Source organism: Tympanuchus pallidicinctus, unplaced genomic scaffold (assembly GCF_026119805.1).
Source record: "Tympanuchus pallidicinctus isolate F22 unplaced genomic scaffold, pur_lepc_1.0 scaffold31, whole genome shotgun sequence".
NCBI lineage: Eukaryota > Metazoa > Chordata > Aves > Galliformes > Phasianidae > Tympanuchus > Tympanuchus pallidicinctus.
The window spans coordinates 2,288,035-2,302,080 of record NW_026294749.1 but is presented as its reverse complement, the minus strand read 5'-3'; the positions used below and the strand labels follow the sequence as shown (position 1 = coordinate 2,302,080).

Here is a 14,046-nt window from a genome sequence, read left to right as displayed (position 1 = left end):
GGTGATGGGGTCATGCCGTATGTGGTGGAAAATGGCTGGGAGACATTTGGCAGTGCTGACAAAGCGTGAAGTGTCTGCAGTCTACACAATATTATAACTTCAGCCCAAAACAGAAATAAACTAAGCTCCTGTACAAGGCAGCAGTGGTATTTCAGGATGGCAGTAAAAGGCAGGAAAACAGAAATTTTGCTTCAGAAGAAAGTGATCCCTGTATTTTGCAGAGCACAAGAAGTCCCAGTGGGGCCTGTGATCTGGAAACTGTTCCAGATGCTGCTGAAGCCAGAAAAGAAATTGCTTATCATCAGCTACTTATCAGCACTTCTTTACATCTTTCCCATTGCCCTTCTTCCCATCCAACAGAAGCAGTCCCCTTTTTGTTTGTTCCACCTCTTCAACTGCTCTCTGTCCAATTCTATAAGACTAACCAGTTAGGAAAGGGTCAAAACCAATTCTACAATTAATAAAGCAAAGAGCACCTCTCTAAAGAGGGAAGGATAGGAAGACAGGTGACTAAGCAGTATGTGAACACAACACACTGCTTTATATGGATGCATCATGGCCACCTCTTGCACAACCTGCTTGTAATTAGGGCTGACTGGATTATTTTGCAGATCCAGGCTGAGGACAGCCAGCTATCTGTCAGGCAGCTCAGCCAACCTCAGCTCAGCAGCACATGGCATGGCCACTGGGAAAGGTGGGCAAGGCACATCATCCCAAACATCAGATCACATCCAGCAGTGCACAAAAACAGGTACTGTCTTTCCAAACAGGCGAATGGCCATAAGGAAACAGAACAGAGCTGAGCATGTATAAACTGATGGCAGGATTGCTCAGTAATGCCATATGGAGGCCAATCGGGATAACAAAGATGTTGGTCTTACTGACTGGGGGCTGGCAATTCTGCACTGTTGGAAATTGCTTTCAGGTGGAGACCAGGGAGAGTAATAAAGATTTTGCTAACAGAAGCAAGGGTGTCACATAACTGGGTAGGTCTATTCATTGCTGTGCCACCAGGTATCACTGGTACATCTCAGGTGCAAAATTCTGCAAGGGTGAGAAGATATCTAACCCCCTATTTTTCAGTTTCTTAGTCTTTCTTTTTCCTTTTGTCACAATAATTTAAAACCTCACTTGTAAATCTGTTTTGAATATGTGGTAGGCAGAGGCACAAGGCACCAGTTTCACAGAGTCTTATGGACCATGCTTCTTACTATCTTGCTCAGAAATGTTTTTCACTATTAGGCAGAAGAGTTTGTCCTGAATGCAGATAAATACTGGCTGCTACTAAACCAACAGGCATGCTGAGTCTCTGCTGAGGGATACTGTACCCTCCCACTGTTCTTAATGTAGTGCTGAATTCATGTTTTTACTTAGAACTGAGTTGACTAAGTGTTTACTAAAGCCATCTGCTGTTCAAAAGAAAGGCAGATAATTTTATGATGGTCCTATGCTAATAAATCAAACACACAGACAGGAAGGTAATGACAGGCTAACATATGTATGCTATCTAATAAAACAAACAAAATATTAGCAAAGTAATACTATCACCAGCATGACTCCAGACATGTTCCTGCTGCCTTTCATAAGCCCTGGTGCTAGACAGGGCTTAAAGGACTAAAGACTCCTTACCTCCCCAAAAGTCACTCTGAACAACAGTGGAATAGTGAGGAGATTACAAATGGAGATGCTGCTGGAATAAAGGCAGAGATTCAAATCACCCCTCCTCTCTTTGGGTCTTTCTATCAAATCCCAGCCTGCCACGTTCTACTACACATCTGGAAACCCTCCCATCCCATCTCCCTTGTCAGGAACATCACTTCCCCCGCACAGCACCAGCCATGACCTGCCTCATCTGCTGCACAAACCAGCACCCACACATTCACCAGTGAAGCAACCATGGTCACCTTCTCTCTCTTAATCCACAGTTGTACCACAGACAGCTTCTGTCTCAGCAATCCTGCCATTACTTAGATGACTTGTGGGCCTCCCTATGAATAGGACTTTCATAACAGATGTTTTCACTGATGTTTTAAAAAGCAAAAGAAGCCATGAGATCAAAATAAATAATCTTTTCTCATCAAGGTAATGGTACAAAAGGTGAAAAATTCTCCTTTGTTCAAATTCATTCATTGAAATTAGTCCAACTTGATGTTCAAAGAAGGCCTGTAAAAACCACTTTTACTGTTTGTGCTGTTTAGCAGGGCAGCTGTTTTTCCCTTTAGCTACTGAAACAAGGCTGCACAGATTATACCATTACATAGTGGTGAATCATCCAGTTAAATGGACTGATTACAGGATGCTCTATTGCTGCTACTCAGCAGTGGCTACTCTTAAAGTTCCTGTTATGGCTCAAACACATCGTGTCTAACTAAGAAATGAAACTGCCTAAGAGCAAGCAAGCTAAAAAGCACCTGGTATGCTGAGGACAGCTTTCCAAGTAACACTGGGCACCTATTTTCAAGGAAGGTCATTTCCATTAATAACTACACATGGTTCTTCTTCTGCTCAAAAATTTGAGATAAATTCCTTAAATTACTCTTCAATGATCAAACAGTGAAGTCTGACTGTGATTTTCTGGGGAGAAGACATAAAATGAATGCGAAAAAGAATAACAAAGGCAACATTTTTAGCTCATTCTGGTTTCAACATATTTGTTAGAAGAAACTTCTTATTTTTCTAGTGCTACTGGGCTTCTTTAAGCTATGAATAATATTTAAGCTACCTTACAAGAGTCTATGATAATCAAAGGAGCCTTTTTTGTGTGTGTTCTCTGAATCTGGCCTGTAAAGAACATAACAAAACTCCCGTTATGGTGACACAGGCATTTTTCCTCCAAGGAAGTTTACAAAAGCTGCATCTCCAGTTACAGTAACCTTACCTAGGATCCCAATTTAGAACACCTCCCTCCCCACTGATGTCAGCAAAAATACAAGATCAGAACATCAGAACAGTTAAGTTCCTCTTTGGAATAAAGGACATCACACACATGCACATTCCTTTTCCAAAGTCTATTGTAGTCATTGGAAGGTTTTTCAACAGTTTCACTGAGCTCTGGACCACACAACATGTAACACGACTGCTGCAACTTGATTTAACTCAACAATTACAAATCCAGTAAAATGTTCAAGACCCAAACCTACTGATCTCTGTTACAATCTTCGTCACTGATGTCAGTGACCCCTAATTATGTTTTATAACAATGAAGAGATCATTAGAAAAAAACAGAGGTAGTAGTCAGAGGTGAGTAGATTTTTGTATTTTTTTTACCAAAACTTGCTCGGTTTGTTCTAATACATTCCATTTTTCTAAAGAGTATGGGTTGTTCTCTCTTAAATGTTAATGAAATGGAAAAGCTAAGCATGTAAGACAACATATCTGTGGCTTGCAATGATTCTTGACAAGATGAGAAAGAAACCTAGGCTCACCTTTTCACTCCTCTTCTTGAGCAGAGCATCAGCTGTTGTCGCTGAGAAAATCTGCATCCCAAAACCATGTCCAGCTGCTTTTGTATAATCACCTGCCTTGCAAAGCTTACGTTTCAGAATATGATGTTTTCCACATGAATGATGAATTATTAATGCTTTAACCTTCTCAGCCAGAGGCCCTACAAGCTTCTGTATTGCAGAAACGCTTTGTTCCAGTCCATCCAGTCTTTTAACTTGCTGCTCTGCATTCCTGTTTATATCAGAAAGAGATTTGTTCATCTTAAGGCAAAGCCTCTTCATTTGATTATTTCTCAGATTTTTGCTTCTTTCCATTTTCAGTCCAGGCTCAGATGTCTCCGCTTTTACAATCCCGATATCTTTTTCAATGCAATAGATTTCTTGGGAAACGCTGTTCAGTTTCTTAAGCACATTGTCTTGCAGCATCAACAGCTTATCTATTTTCTGTTCAAGGAAGGCAAACTTCATATCCATGACGTTAAAACTTTCAGTGCTGACATCACTGCTTACAACACGACGAATCTGCGGGGGCTCCATTGTATTATCAGACCTCTGGCTTTGCAAAGCATTTGGATCAAACATTTTTGCCACGTTGTTGACCATAGATGTAGAAGAGCTTTGCCTGCTGGATGTGGTCATTTTGCAAGTTTAGGCTGGGGGAGGAAACGCTCTGATGCTCAGCTGCTGAGGACGGTATCAGTTGCAAAGGCTTCCCATCCAGACTGCACTGGTATACAGCCTACTTTATTGACTCCAACTCAACTAATTAAGTAACTACTCTTCCACATTTAACTAAAACAGAGGAAAGAGACACCCAAATTACTTAGGAAGAAAAGCGCCTTGAATCCATTTATAATATATATGCATATATCTGTTTCCAAATGAAGCAAATAGAGAGATGAGCATCCTAAATGCACTCGGTTCAGTGACATCAGCCCTAGCAGGGACAGAACTATTTGCACTCCAAGGGAATTTGTCAGCAAAAACGCTACATGATACATGAGAAGTAGAGACACTTTGGCAGTAGTGCTGCTGCTTTCCAGAAGCCTAATATGTAATGTGATCCTTGCTCTGAAGAGAATAAGGGCCCTGTAAGGGCCCTTAAGCATGGCTGCTTGAAATTGCTACGTCTTAAGGTGAGATTTTCAGATGAAAGCCTCTATTGCTTGAGAAGCATCTTATGCCAGCAGGAAGTTGATGGAGTTGTTAAAAACAAATACACTGAGGAAAGTAAAAGAAGGAGATGCTGAATGGAGATTTGTGGAAAAAAAATTAAAATAAAAATGAGAGTCCTATTCTCTGCTTAATATTTCAGCTACAACATGTCTAGCTCTCTACACAAAAGCAATTCCCTTCACATCCAAAATCTCAATTCATATCTGTATTTACTGAGGCTATACTAACTTGCTACAAATTAAGGGGCTCTTACATTTATTGTGATCTGTCATCCAAAATTCCAAAAATTGATAGACTTTCTTTACTTTGCCTGTCAGAACATGTCATAAAAACAGTGATTAATATTAATAACTCAGACAGTCTGCTTAATTTTTGCAAAAGGCTTTCATTCTTTTCAGAAAGACAAGATTGGACAAAGAAGAATCAGCCTGAATAGGAATAGGATGAGTCTGAATTGCTGGACATTTCTCATGTTAGTTAGAAAAATAAAAGCAGATTTTAAGAAGTAAATATTAGAACCAGAGCTTTTCATTTCAAGTCAATCATATTCCACGTGAGCTAAAAGCACATTGGTATGGATCATTCTGATGGAAAAAGGGTGCTTTTGAGATACAAGGAAAAGAGTGCCTAAGACAGGTGGCTGTCATAGACTGACCACACATAGCACAGTCTGCACTTGTGCAGAATCTCACAGAATGCAACAGGTAAAGTCAGCTGTTGGAAAACAGGCGGACTGTAGCCCTGCTCAAAGGAACAAGAGCTTCTTTTGTGTGCTCCTGCGAACCAGGAGAAACCAGCCTCAGTTTATCCATCCTTTTAAAGGCGAGCGTGAGGGATAACTTGCTAAAGCATGCAGTGAGTTCTGAATATCTAGAGCACTGAATATTCTGTAAAGATTGGTTCTGTTCACAAACTGAAGGATGTGAAAGATCTCCTTATTTCTGGGTGCCTTTTACAGTCAAACACAGCTGACGTTTCAAAAAGTATTTTCTCACAGTCATTTATGAATCAGTATACAGCCAGTGTTGATAAGCTAATTCAGCAGCTTGTTCTCAGGTTACCACAGGTTAATAAAGGAAAGAAGTTCCTAGGCACATTTGTCACCTACTGGGAGCAGCGTGTTACTGTGACTGAAAGGTGAACTGTGTCCATGCATGACGCTGAAGCGTGGAACAAAATCCCTTCTTTACATAACAGACATTACCAAGAGGTGACCACCACGTGTCATTGTGCGTAGCACGTTCTCTGAGCGGACCGAGAAGGTTAAATGATTTTAAAATAGGAAGCAGGACAGGAGGGAAGAAAATGACAGGGAATTTAGGGATCCCTATTTCATGGGAAGAATAATATACAGAGCAGCAGTTAAAAAAAGAAGATTGAAGCAAAGAAAATCATGGAGGCTCCTGCAGAGAGCAGTTATGTTTAAATCCCTTAGCCTTTTTCCGTTCATCCCTGTTAGAAAGATAAACTAAACCCTCCTGACAGTTTCACATCTGCAGAAGCCTGTTGGACACAGAATTCCAGGAGAGGTGTTTGCATGCCTGTAAAATGGCCAGGTTTGCAGAGCCATTTATCTTGTGTGAAGTGCCAGCTCAGAAGCTCACTGGGAGCTTCCTCCGACCCCCACTGCCCTGCACAAGCACGAGGTTAAAGGTTTGTTGTGCCTTGCCACCCAGTAAGGGCTCCTGCTTAGGGGGTTTCATAGGGAAAGCCTATCAGCTGCAGGGATCCTCTCCAAAAGGAACATTATGTTGTAACAGCAAGGAAATGATAAAAAAAAAAGGACACGTGGATAGTAATGGCAAAATAATGTGTTATATTACTGCGCACAGCCACATATGTTAAACATTTAAATCTCTTCTAACAGTTGCCCAGGGAAATGTTATGTGAAATACCTCAAACCAATACTATAAATACTAATAAAAATGTTAAGGTCTGTGAGGCAAAATCCTATTATCAGATATCTTCAGTGAAGTCCTATTGATTTTATATTATGCCACAACATGAAAAAATGCCAGGCACTTTTCAAATGTAGAAAACCAGCTATGAAAATGCTTCACTACAAGCCTATCTGTATGTGTTAGCTCTGTCTGAAGCTGACATGAGTTAGGAGAGAGTACTGCTGTGTGGAGGTTAGAAGAGCAACAAAATGAAATTTAACAGCAGTTTTCTTCCTGGGTCCAGGGAGGTGTTGCCAGTTAAGTTCTTCAGAACTAGGAATCTGATTGCTGCCTCTTGCCCTGCAAACTGGAAATACTCTTTCATGGTCAGATATCTTTCAGTGAGAGTCAGTTATTTCAGGGAATGACTGGTATAAAAACTAGCATTATTTACAGGATTTGCACATTTCTTTCTTTGCAGTGTGCATCATTACCACAATTACGTGGTAAATTTACGTGATAAAATTTAATAACATGTAATAACAGTATACATGAATAATCTGAGATATTTTAACAGCTGAATACCTGAATGTTTTTCCCAATAATTTAAATAATCTCTTATTGACTACATATATATGGTTATGAAATAAACCTGTAAAACAGCTATTTTTTTCTCCTCTTACAAGTTTTAGCGATGACTGAGCTTACTATAGTGGTTTCTTCCTGTTTTCCTTATGTTCAACTACCCATGGCCTGCTTCATTAATGAGCTTTGAGCTCATTGACTACATTCAGTTCTCACTTAGCCCCAGAAAAATACTTCTGTCACATTTCTATTCTTGTTATTCTAAACAGTCCATGTAAACCAACATAAATCTACCCTCCAAGCCAGAACACTGGATGTAGAATTGCAACAGCAGTTCCCGTGGTGCCTACAGAGGAGGATGGTTTTATCCCTGCTACCTCTGGTGCCAGATTTCACAATCATTGGTTTGATGGTTGGAAAGCCTGTTGAATGATTCTGAGTTCTGAAGTTCCTCAGTTCTCTCTTCTGAGGCAAGAAAAGTGATACCAGCTTGACTGGGTGGTATTTCCTCATCCACGCCATTCTTCCTCAGCTCTCAGTATCACTGTGATAACAGTCAATCATTTGAATTTGCACAGCACCAAAATGGCAAAAATGGCTGTAGGAGATTAAAGGCACAAACTGCAGTAACTGTAACCCTTCTTGAATGGAAAACAAAAAAGTATACATCTGAAATTCAAAAGAAAAAGCAAAAGGAGTAGCAGTGGATAAGAGACAGTTCCAGTGACTTTCATATTTTTAACATCTCTACAGACAAGACACAACAAGTCTGCAGGACATGAAATAAAACTTCATGTGTAGCATCAGCTTTACATTTGTCAACAAGAGAAATAGGTAGGTTCCATTTCAGCCATTTGACTCATAAAGGGGTTAAAGGTGAAGACCGGGCAGGCTAGAGAAATAAAAAGTCTCCCTTCTGCTTTCTCTCTTGAACTCACACCGTGGTCAGTGTTATTTTCTCTGTACACATGAACATGAAAAATCTGGCTAGCATTAGGAAATTATCACAGACAAGCCAGTTTGCTTCCCCAGCTCTGTTAGCTTTGTGCTTCTGAATCACAAGCCTCAGGCTCAGAGGTGCCCAGACCAAGCTCTTAGCAGGCTATGATCTTTTTGATTGATATCAGTCTCACAGGCGTAAGAGCAACACAGCTTCAGAAAAATATCCTGCTAGTCCAGAACACCCAATCTAATCAGCAAGAAGAGCTAATACTTGCTTTTTAACATATATTTCATATGTGATAATTTATCTGTGCAAATAAAGCCTGATAACTGCTTTCTGCTTAAAAGACTTGTACTCTTGATTTTCACCAGCTCTTGGTCCTCAGACCATTCTGCTGAGATGCTAACTGCTCTGCCTTACCTTTTCTTCTATCAGACTCACATCATAAAGAGTTTTCCTCCCCAGTCCCTTTTTTAACATGAGTTTAGCTCAGTTCAGCTCAGTTCTTCATAACTGTTAAAGGCCCAGACAGAGCACCTCGTAAATTTATGGTTGCTGGCATCAACCATTATAATAAACAAGAGCACAGGCAGAAGTGTTTGAGTCAAATTCCAACTTTTTGGGCTCCAAGCTGTGTGCCAGGATATGCTATACTGAACTTTATCTGGAGAGCACAGTACCATGCTCATCAAATCTAAGCTGTTCTAGACAACGTACCTCCTGAACTCCCATATCTGGGTTGATATTTTACTACTGCAGAAGCTTGGGATGTCTCTCCTCTGCTCTTCATAAATAAAATGTAGATCCCTGCCATTCAGGAGTTTGCAGCACCTGTGTGATGCATGCTCCCCATTCCAACCATTGCTCGCTCCTAAGTGTAAGCAAAATGTATTTTTCTGACATTCCCACATCTATGTCTGAGCAAGAATCAGGCTTGCATGGGGTATATGTTAAGGAAAAAGAAGCGTGAACAACTAGCCCTGGCTTACAAGTGCTAATTTAGACCATGCCATCATGACCTGTTGTATGGGAACGGCTGAATCATGGCTGAGGAACGGCTGAACCTCTGATTGATCACCTGAGGCGAGCCATGAGTCAGCCAGAGGAGCACAGGTGAAGGCAATTCTCCTGTGCTGCCAGAACAGGTGGAGCCAGGCTCCAGCCCTCCTGGACCTATTTAAGAGCTGGCTACCAGTAGAGACATTTTGCAAATAAGCAAAGGCAAATCTTTTTACGGAACTCTGATCAGGGGAGATGCAAGTTCTATTCCCAGACTGGCCATAGGGATGTACATTTTATGGCTGGACTAAGCCATAGGATTTAGCAGAGCAGTTCCAATAGTGCTGTTTATCTCTGAATCATCGGTTGTGTTTCACAAGGAAATCATAGGTTTTCTTACCTACTGTGAAATGATCATAAACTGCAGACATCCTTAGCAAAGAAGTCTCCTTAAATCATTTGCAAATAAGATGTTTTGGAGAAGGTTACTTCATCATTTACAGAATATTTAAGTAGAAATCTCTGCAGCCTCAAATAAGAAACAGCTTTGGGCTATCAGGAAACAGTAGAGCTGCTATCTAAAACACCCGGGGATTGCATGTTCTAGTCACAAAGTAGAGAAAGCACTGTATATAGGAGTGCACGAGTGAGAATTAAAGCATGTCTGCTCTGTCTCTAGTACACAACAGCTCCCTGAGAAACAATATAAGCTTACAACTGCTCAGCTCTGACACAGACTAAAGAGCAAGCATGAAACCTCTGAAACAGATTCAGAAAGCCACGCTATGTACCGAAAGTTCATAGATGTCAGTGATGGTAAGCTGACGAGGAAAACCATGCTCTTCTCCTTCCCCTCCTTCCTCTCCCTCTCCGCCCCAAAGACACATAGCATGGATCAGGGAATTGAACCAAAATGAAGCATTTCTACAATCAGCAGTCGTGTTGGACTCTTTCACTGTGGGGGCTGAAATAACTGTATGGCTAAGATTAAGCGACATACTGTGTCATGAGTGATATACGTTTATGGCTCCCCCGGGGTCTGCCCAAAACATTAGTTTGGAACTCTGCTCAAGGTCAGAACAGGAAACAGCTTTATACAGGGCAGGAGAGTACAGCGAGGAAGTCTGGCACTGAACTTCATGAGGTACGACTAGGGAATTTACTGCTCCACAGGGCTCTCTGCGCGCAGCTATTCTGCGACCTGTTAATTAATTACGAATTCTGACTTCCTTTACTATAATGACTTTGGTAACTAAGTATCCTGGAGATACTGCAGCGATAAATCCCCCAAAGCAAGTTCCGAAACAAACTGCAGTGAGTCTGGTTACAGATCAGTGATCAATCTGTATATGCCATGTGCTGGCCTTTCAGAAATGCTATCACCTCCAAATTAGGAACCTCTCTGAAAGTGTTCATAGGACCACCTTTTGCAGAAAAAGAAATTAAAAAAAAAGTGAACTGATCTATGTTGGACTAGATGACCTCTAATGATCCAGTCCAACTCCATGATTCTATGTATATCGCTTTAGGAAATGTCTAGCTTTTTGAAGATGAAAACGATGATGGAAGACACTACCCATACTCTGGGGGTGATATTCCCCACACTGCAGAACTCTGAAGATCTTTTTTGTATGGCAAAGAATTTGCTTAGGAGGGTTCATCCACTGTGAGTTGTGAGGTGCAGTATTCATGCAGGTCATGCGCAATTCAGTCACAAGTGGCATCGCACAGCTAATGGGTTTCTCTGGGTAAGAACCATGCAGGGCATACAGAAGGCACTATAATCATCATCTGTATGCTTAGCAGCTGAAGATGGAAGCACCATGAAAAAGCATGACAGTCTTCCACCAAGGGCTAGTCACCACTATCATCTCCCGCTGTCAAGATACCACCTCAAAAGTCTCACCTCTGCTTAGCTGTCTCCATTTTACTACACTAAAAACAAAACAAACCTCAAAACCTGGAGTTTTTTAAGGCTGAAAAATACTGTGTGATAAATTACCCATTAATAGCATAAAACTCTATTTCCAGGAAGCCTGTTTAAAGGAAAATTCCTGACTTTCTGAGGCTAAAGCCGAGGTGTCATAACTCTGAAACAGAGCAATGAAAGGAGCACTGTCTCCAGGTGCAGCAGGAGCTGTACCTCATTTCATCTGCTGGGTAGACTGGTTAAAGTCTTTGGTAGCATTCCAAAACTTTCTGGCAGCTAGCATCCTGTATTAAAATTTATAAACCACGAATGGCCTTTTTCTAACAAAAAAGTTAATTCAGGATGGATAGGCTGAAAAGACTTGAAAGAGACAGTCATCAGAAGTGGTTATATGGAAAATTGGATGTAAGTAACACCTTTCGCTCCATCAGAACATACTAAAAATATAGCAAAAGTAATTTCAGTGAGAAAGGGAAACTATATTGATTAAAAAATCTTTAAAAGAGCAGTGGAGAAGAGTCCCAGAGCTGCCTGGCCTGTTGGGAGGTAGAAGAGATATAAATGACGCATTATCTCCTCCAGAAGGAGCACACTGACAGCTCAGATAGAGCTGTAAAACCTAACACCTATTGTCCAGTCTGCAGTATCAGAGCCCGTGGTAACAGGAACAGTGAGCACTGTCTGTGGTGGCTGCCCACCCAACAGGCAATACTAACAGAAGGAGCAGTTGAGATCCTCCTCATGGGTCTCAGGCTGCCACTCTGTGGTTGGATAGCTTTATAAAACAAATCTTCAACAAGCGAAGGCAATTACCTTCAGATTTATCATACCTTAACCTACTGTTTTCCTTATTGTGAAATAATGCAGAGATTCCAATCCCCTATCCAGTGAGGTGAGTGAGGGCCTCAGAGTGACAACCAGGGAAACTCATTTTCACCTGTGTTGGTGGTTCCCCGCTGCCTCTGCTGTGAGACTGCTTATGGAAGTGCAGAAGTGGGAAGAAGAGTTTGGGGTTTTTTCGCTTGTTTGTTTTGTAAAATATCAGTAAGCTCTCTCCACAACACTATTTGCCTATTCTTGCATCATATACTCGTGAAGAAATTATTTTATTCTCCTGTGCTGCTGAAGTACTGTACGAAACCAGGAACCAGCTCCTTCTGCAGGTGAGCCAGAGCAGTGCTTGTTTACCCAGGCAGGCTCTGCTGAAGCAAACACTTTTTTTTACTACCATGACTGCAACCAGAGTTGGAATTAAACAGATTTTAACTAAGCAAATCAACACGAAAAGCAGTGTGCTGAAAACACCTTGATCGATTTCTTCTTCTAGAAGTCTAGTGAGAAAAGTGTGAAATAAACAGCACATTCATACGTAGCATAAGTGTCAGAATCCAAGGCTGTGTAGAAGGACAAGCATCCTGAGACACACACACCAGAGAACTGTGTTTTTAGAGAAAGGGTAATTTGAGTTGATTTTCGTAAGGTTTGCTCATTTGGGTGTATATTTTTCGATATTTTAATAGATTGTAAATTGTGCCTGGCGAGTTTCCATAGCATACTTTTATGCTTTAGAAGAGGAGAATTCAAAGAAAAAGTGTTACATAAAATTTAACTTCTGAGCTGTGTTAAAAAGCCCTAAAATCCAGGAAGTTAAAAATTATAGTTTTTCTCCATTTTGATCCGTTAATTTCATTCCCAAACAAGTAACCCATGCTGCTCAACTTCATATGACAGAATGAATGGATGTGAGGTAAAGGTCCCTGAAATCTGTCTTCCTGTCTTTCTGTCCCGCTCTGGGTACGTGCTAACAAACACCATTTTGCAATGGTGGATATTCTCAGATACTTTCAGCTATGTGCCTTCTTTTGCAGCTATTTTCTTCCACGTGGAGCAATCATCCCAACAAAATGAAACATGGCCAGCTCTTAACCTTACAGCTGAACTTTGAAAGCCATCACAATCATCACCTATTTTTGCATCCCTGAACTCCCTCATGTTCCAAGTAAATGATCGTTCCATATGCCCAGCCACCTGGCTGTAAAGATTAGCCTCCATCACTGTCCAGCTGAAGATGTTCAGAGAAATGAATACCAGCATCAGTATCAAGGCATTAAAAAGATCCTGCGTGGTACTTCAGATTTCAATTACCTGATGAGATCCAAAAGATGAGATGGTAGCTGGCAGAATGAGGGTATGTTATCTAAACTGAGAATCATCAATATCTTCCATGACAATTTTTTTTTTTTCCTTAAGAGAATAAAGTTGTCAAACTTCAAAAGTTCAATGTAAGAAAAATCCAAAAATTGAACATAACTTTTGGACTTAATATTGTAAAAAACTTCAAATTCAGACTTCCAAGAGAAAAAGAAACTTAATAAAGACATTACATATCTGCTAAATATATTGCTATTGCCACTTATGCAAACAGTGGGGAGAGGAGTCCTGCTGACAGTTACCTCCCCTTGGTAACTTATAAAAAAAAACACTTAGACATCACTGACTTCTAAGGCTCTCACAAAAGAGATTTCACAAGGCAGTTCATTCATACATTCTCTGAATATTATATCTGCACAGAACTTGCTATCCTGGAGGGCACTGAGACAGGGCAGGACTTTCCTTGCAGGTACCTCTCTTGCCTTCAAGAGCCTGTAATGGCATTGGCAGATGCACTCCTGCACAATTACATTTCTTCCTCTATGCCTTTTGCTTCTCCCTCTTTAGGCAGCCAAGAATTAGCAAAGAACCTGCTTAAATGGAATAAAGTGGGTAAGCAAAGAAGGAAGCATTCAATGGGAAGGAAAAAAAGATCCTACGAATAAAGGCGCTGTAACAGTCTCCAGTTTATTATCTAGAAAGATCACTAAAAAGTTCTAAGTGGCCAGACGTTATGACAGTCTATAAGAATTAGGGGAGAAACTCTTATATGGCACTTCAGCCATTTTTTCAGCTTCTCAGTGCTTTTCTTGGGAAGCAACGTTCCTTAAGGCAGATCAGCAGTCAAAAGACATCTCGATCATTTAGTAAAGAAGATGAGCTAAGGTTTTATGTTATAGAAATGCTGAAAGGAAACTGCTGTCTGAGGTCAGTTTGGGC

The 14,046-nt window shown here is 40.8% G+C and overlaps 1 protein-coding gene across 3 annotated transcripts in view; it reads right to left on the bottom strand.

Annotated features, from left to right (window-relative positions):
• Positions 1 to 14,046, bottom strand: part of MYLK4 (myosin light chain kinase family member 4) — a 58,525-nt gene that overhangs the window by 25,877 nt on the left and 18,602 nt on the right. The window contains exon 1 of one of the 3 annotated variants that reach the window (XM_052697610.1): positions 3,426 to 4,394. The exons of 1 other annotated variant lie outside the window; for it this stretch is intronic. In XM_052697610.1, coding sequence (XP_052553570.1) covers positions 3,426 to 4,082 — 657 coding nt within the window. In that variant the 5' untranslated portion in view covers positions 4,083 to 4,394. Of the gene's footprint in view, positions 1 to 3,425; positions 4,395 to 14,046 lie in introns of those variants that run through there. One more of the 3 variants, XM_052697609.1, reaches the window with a different exon arrangement.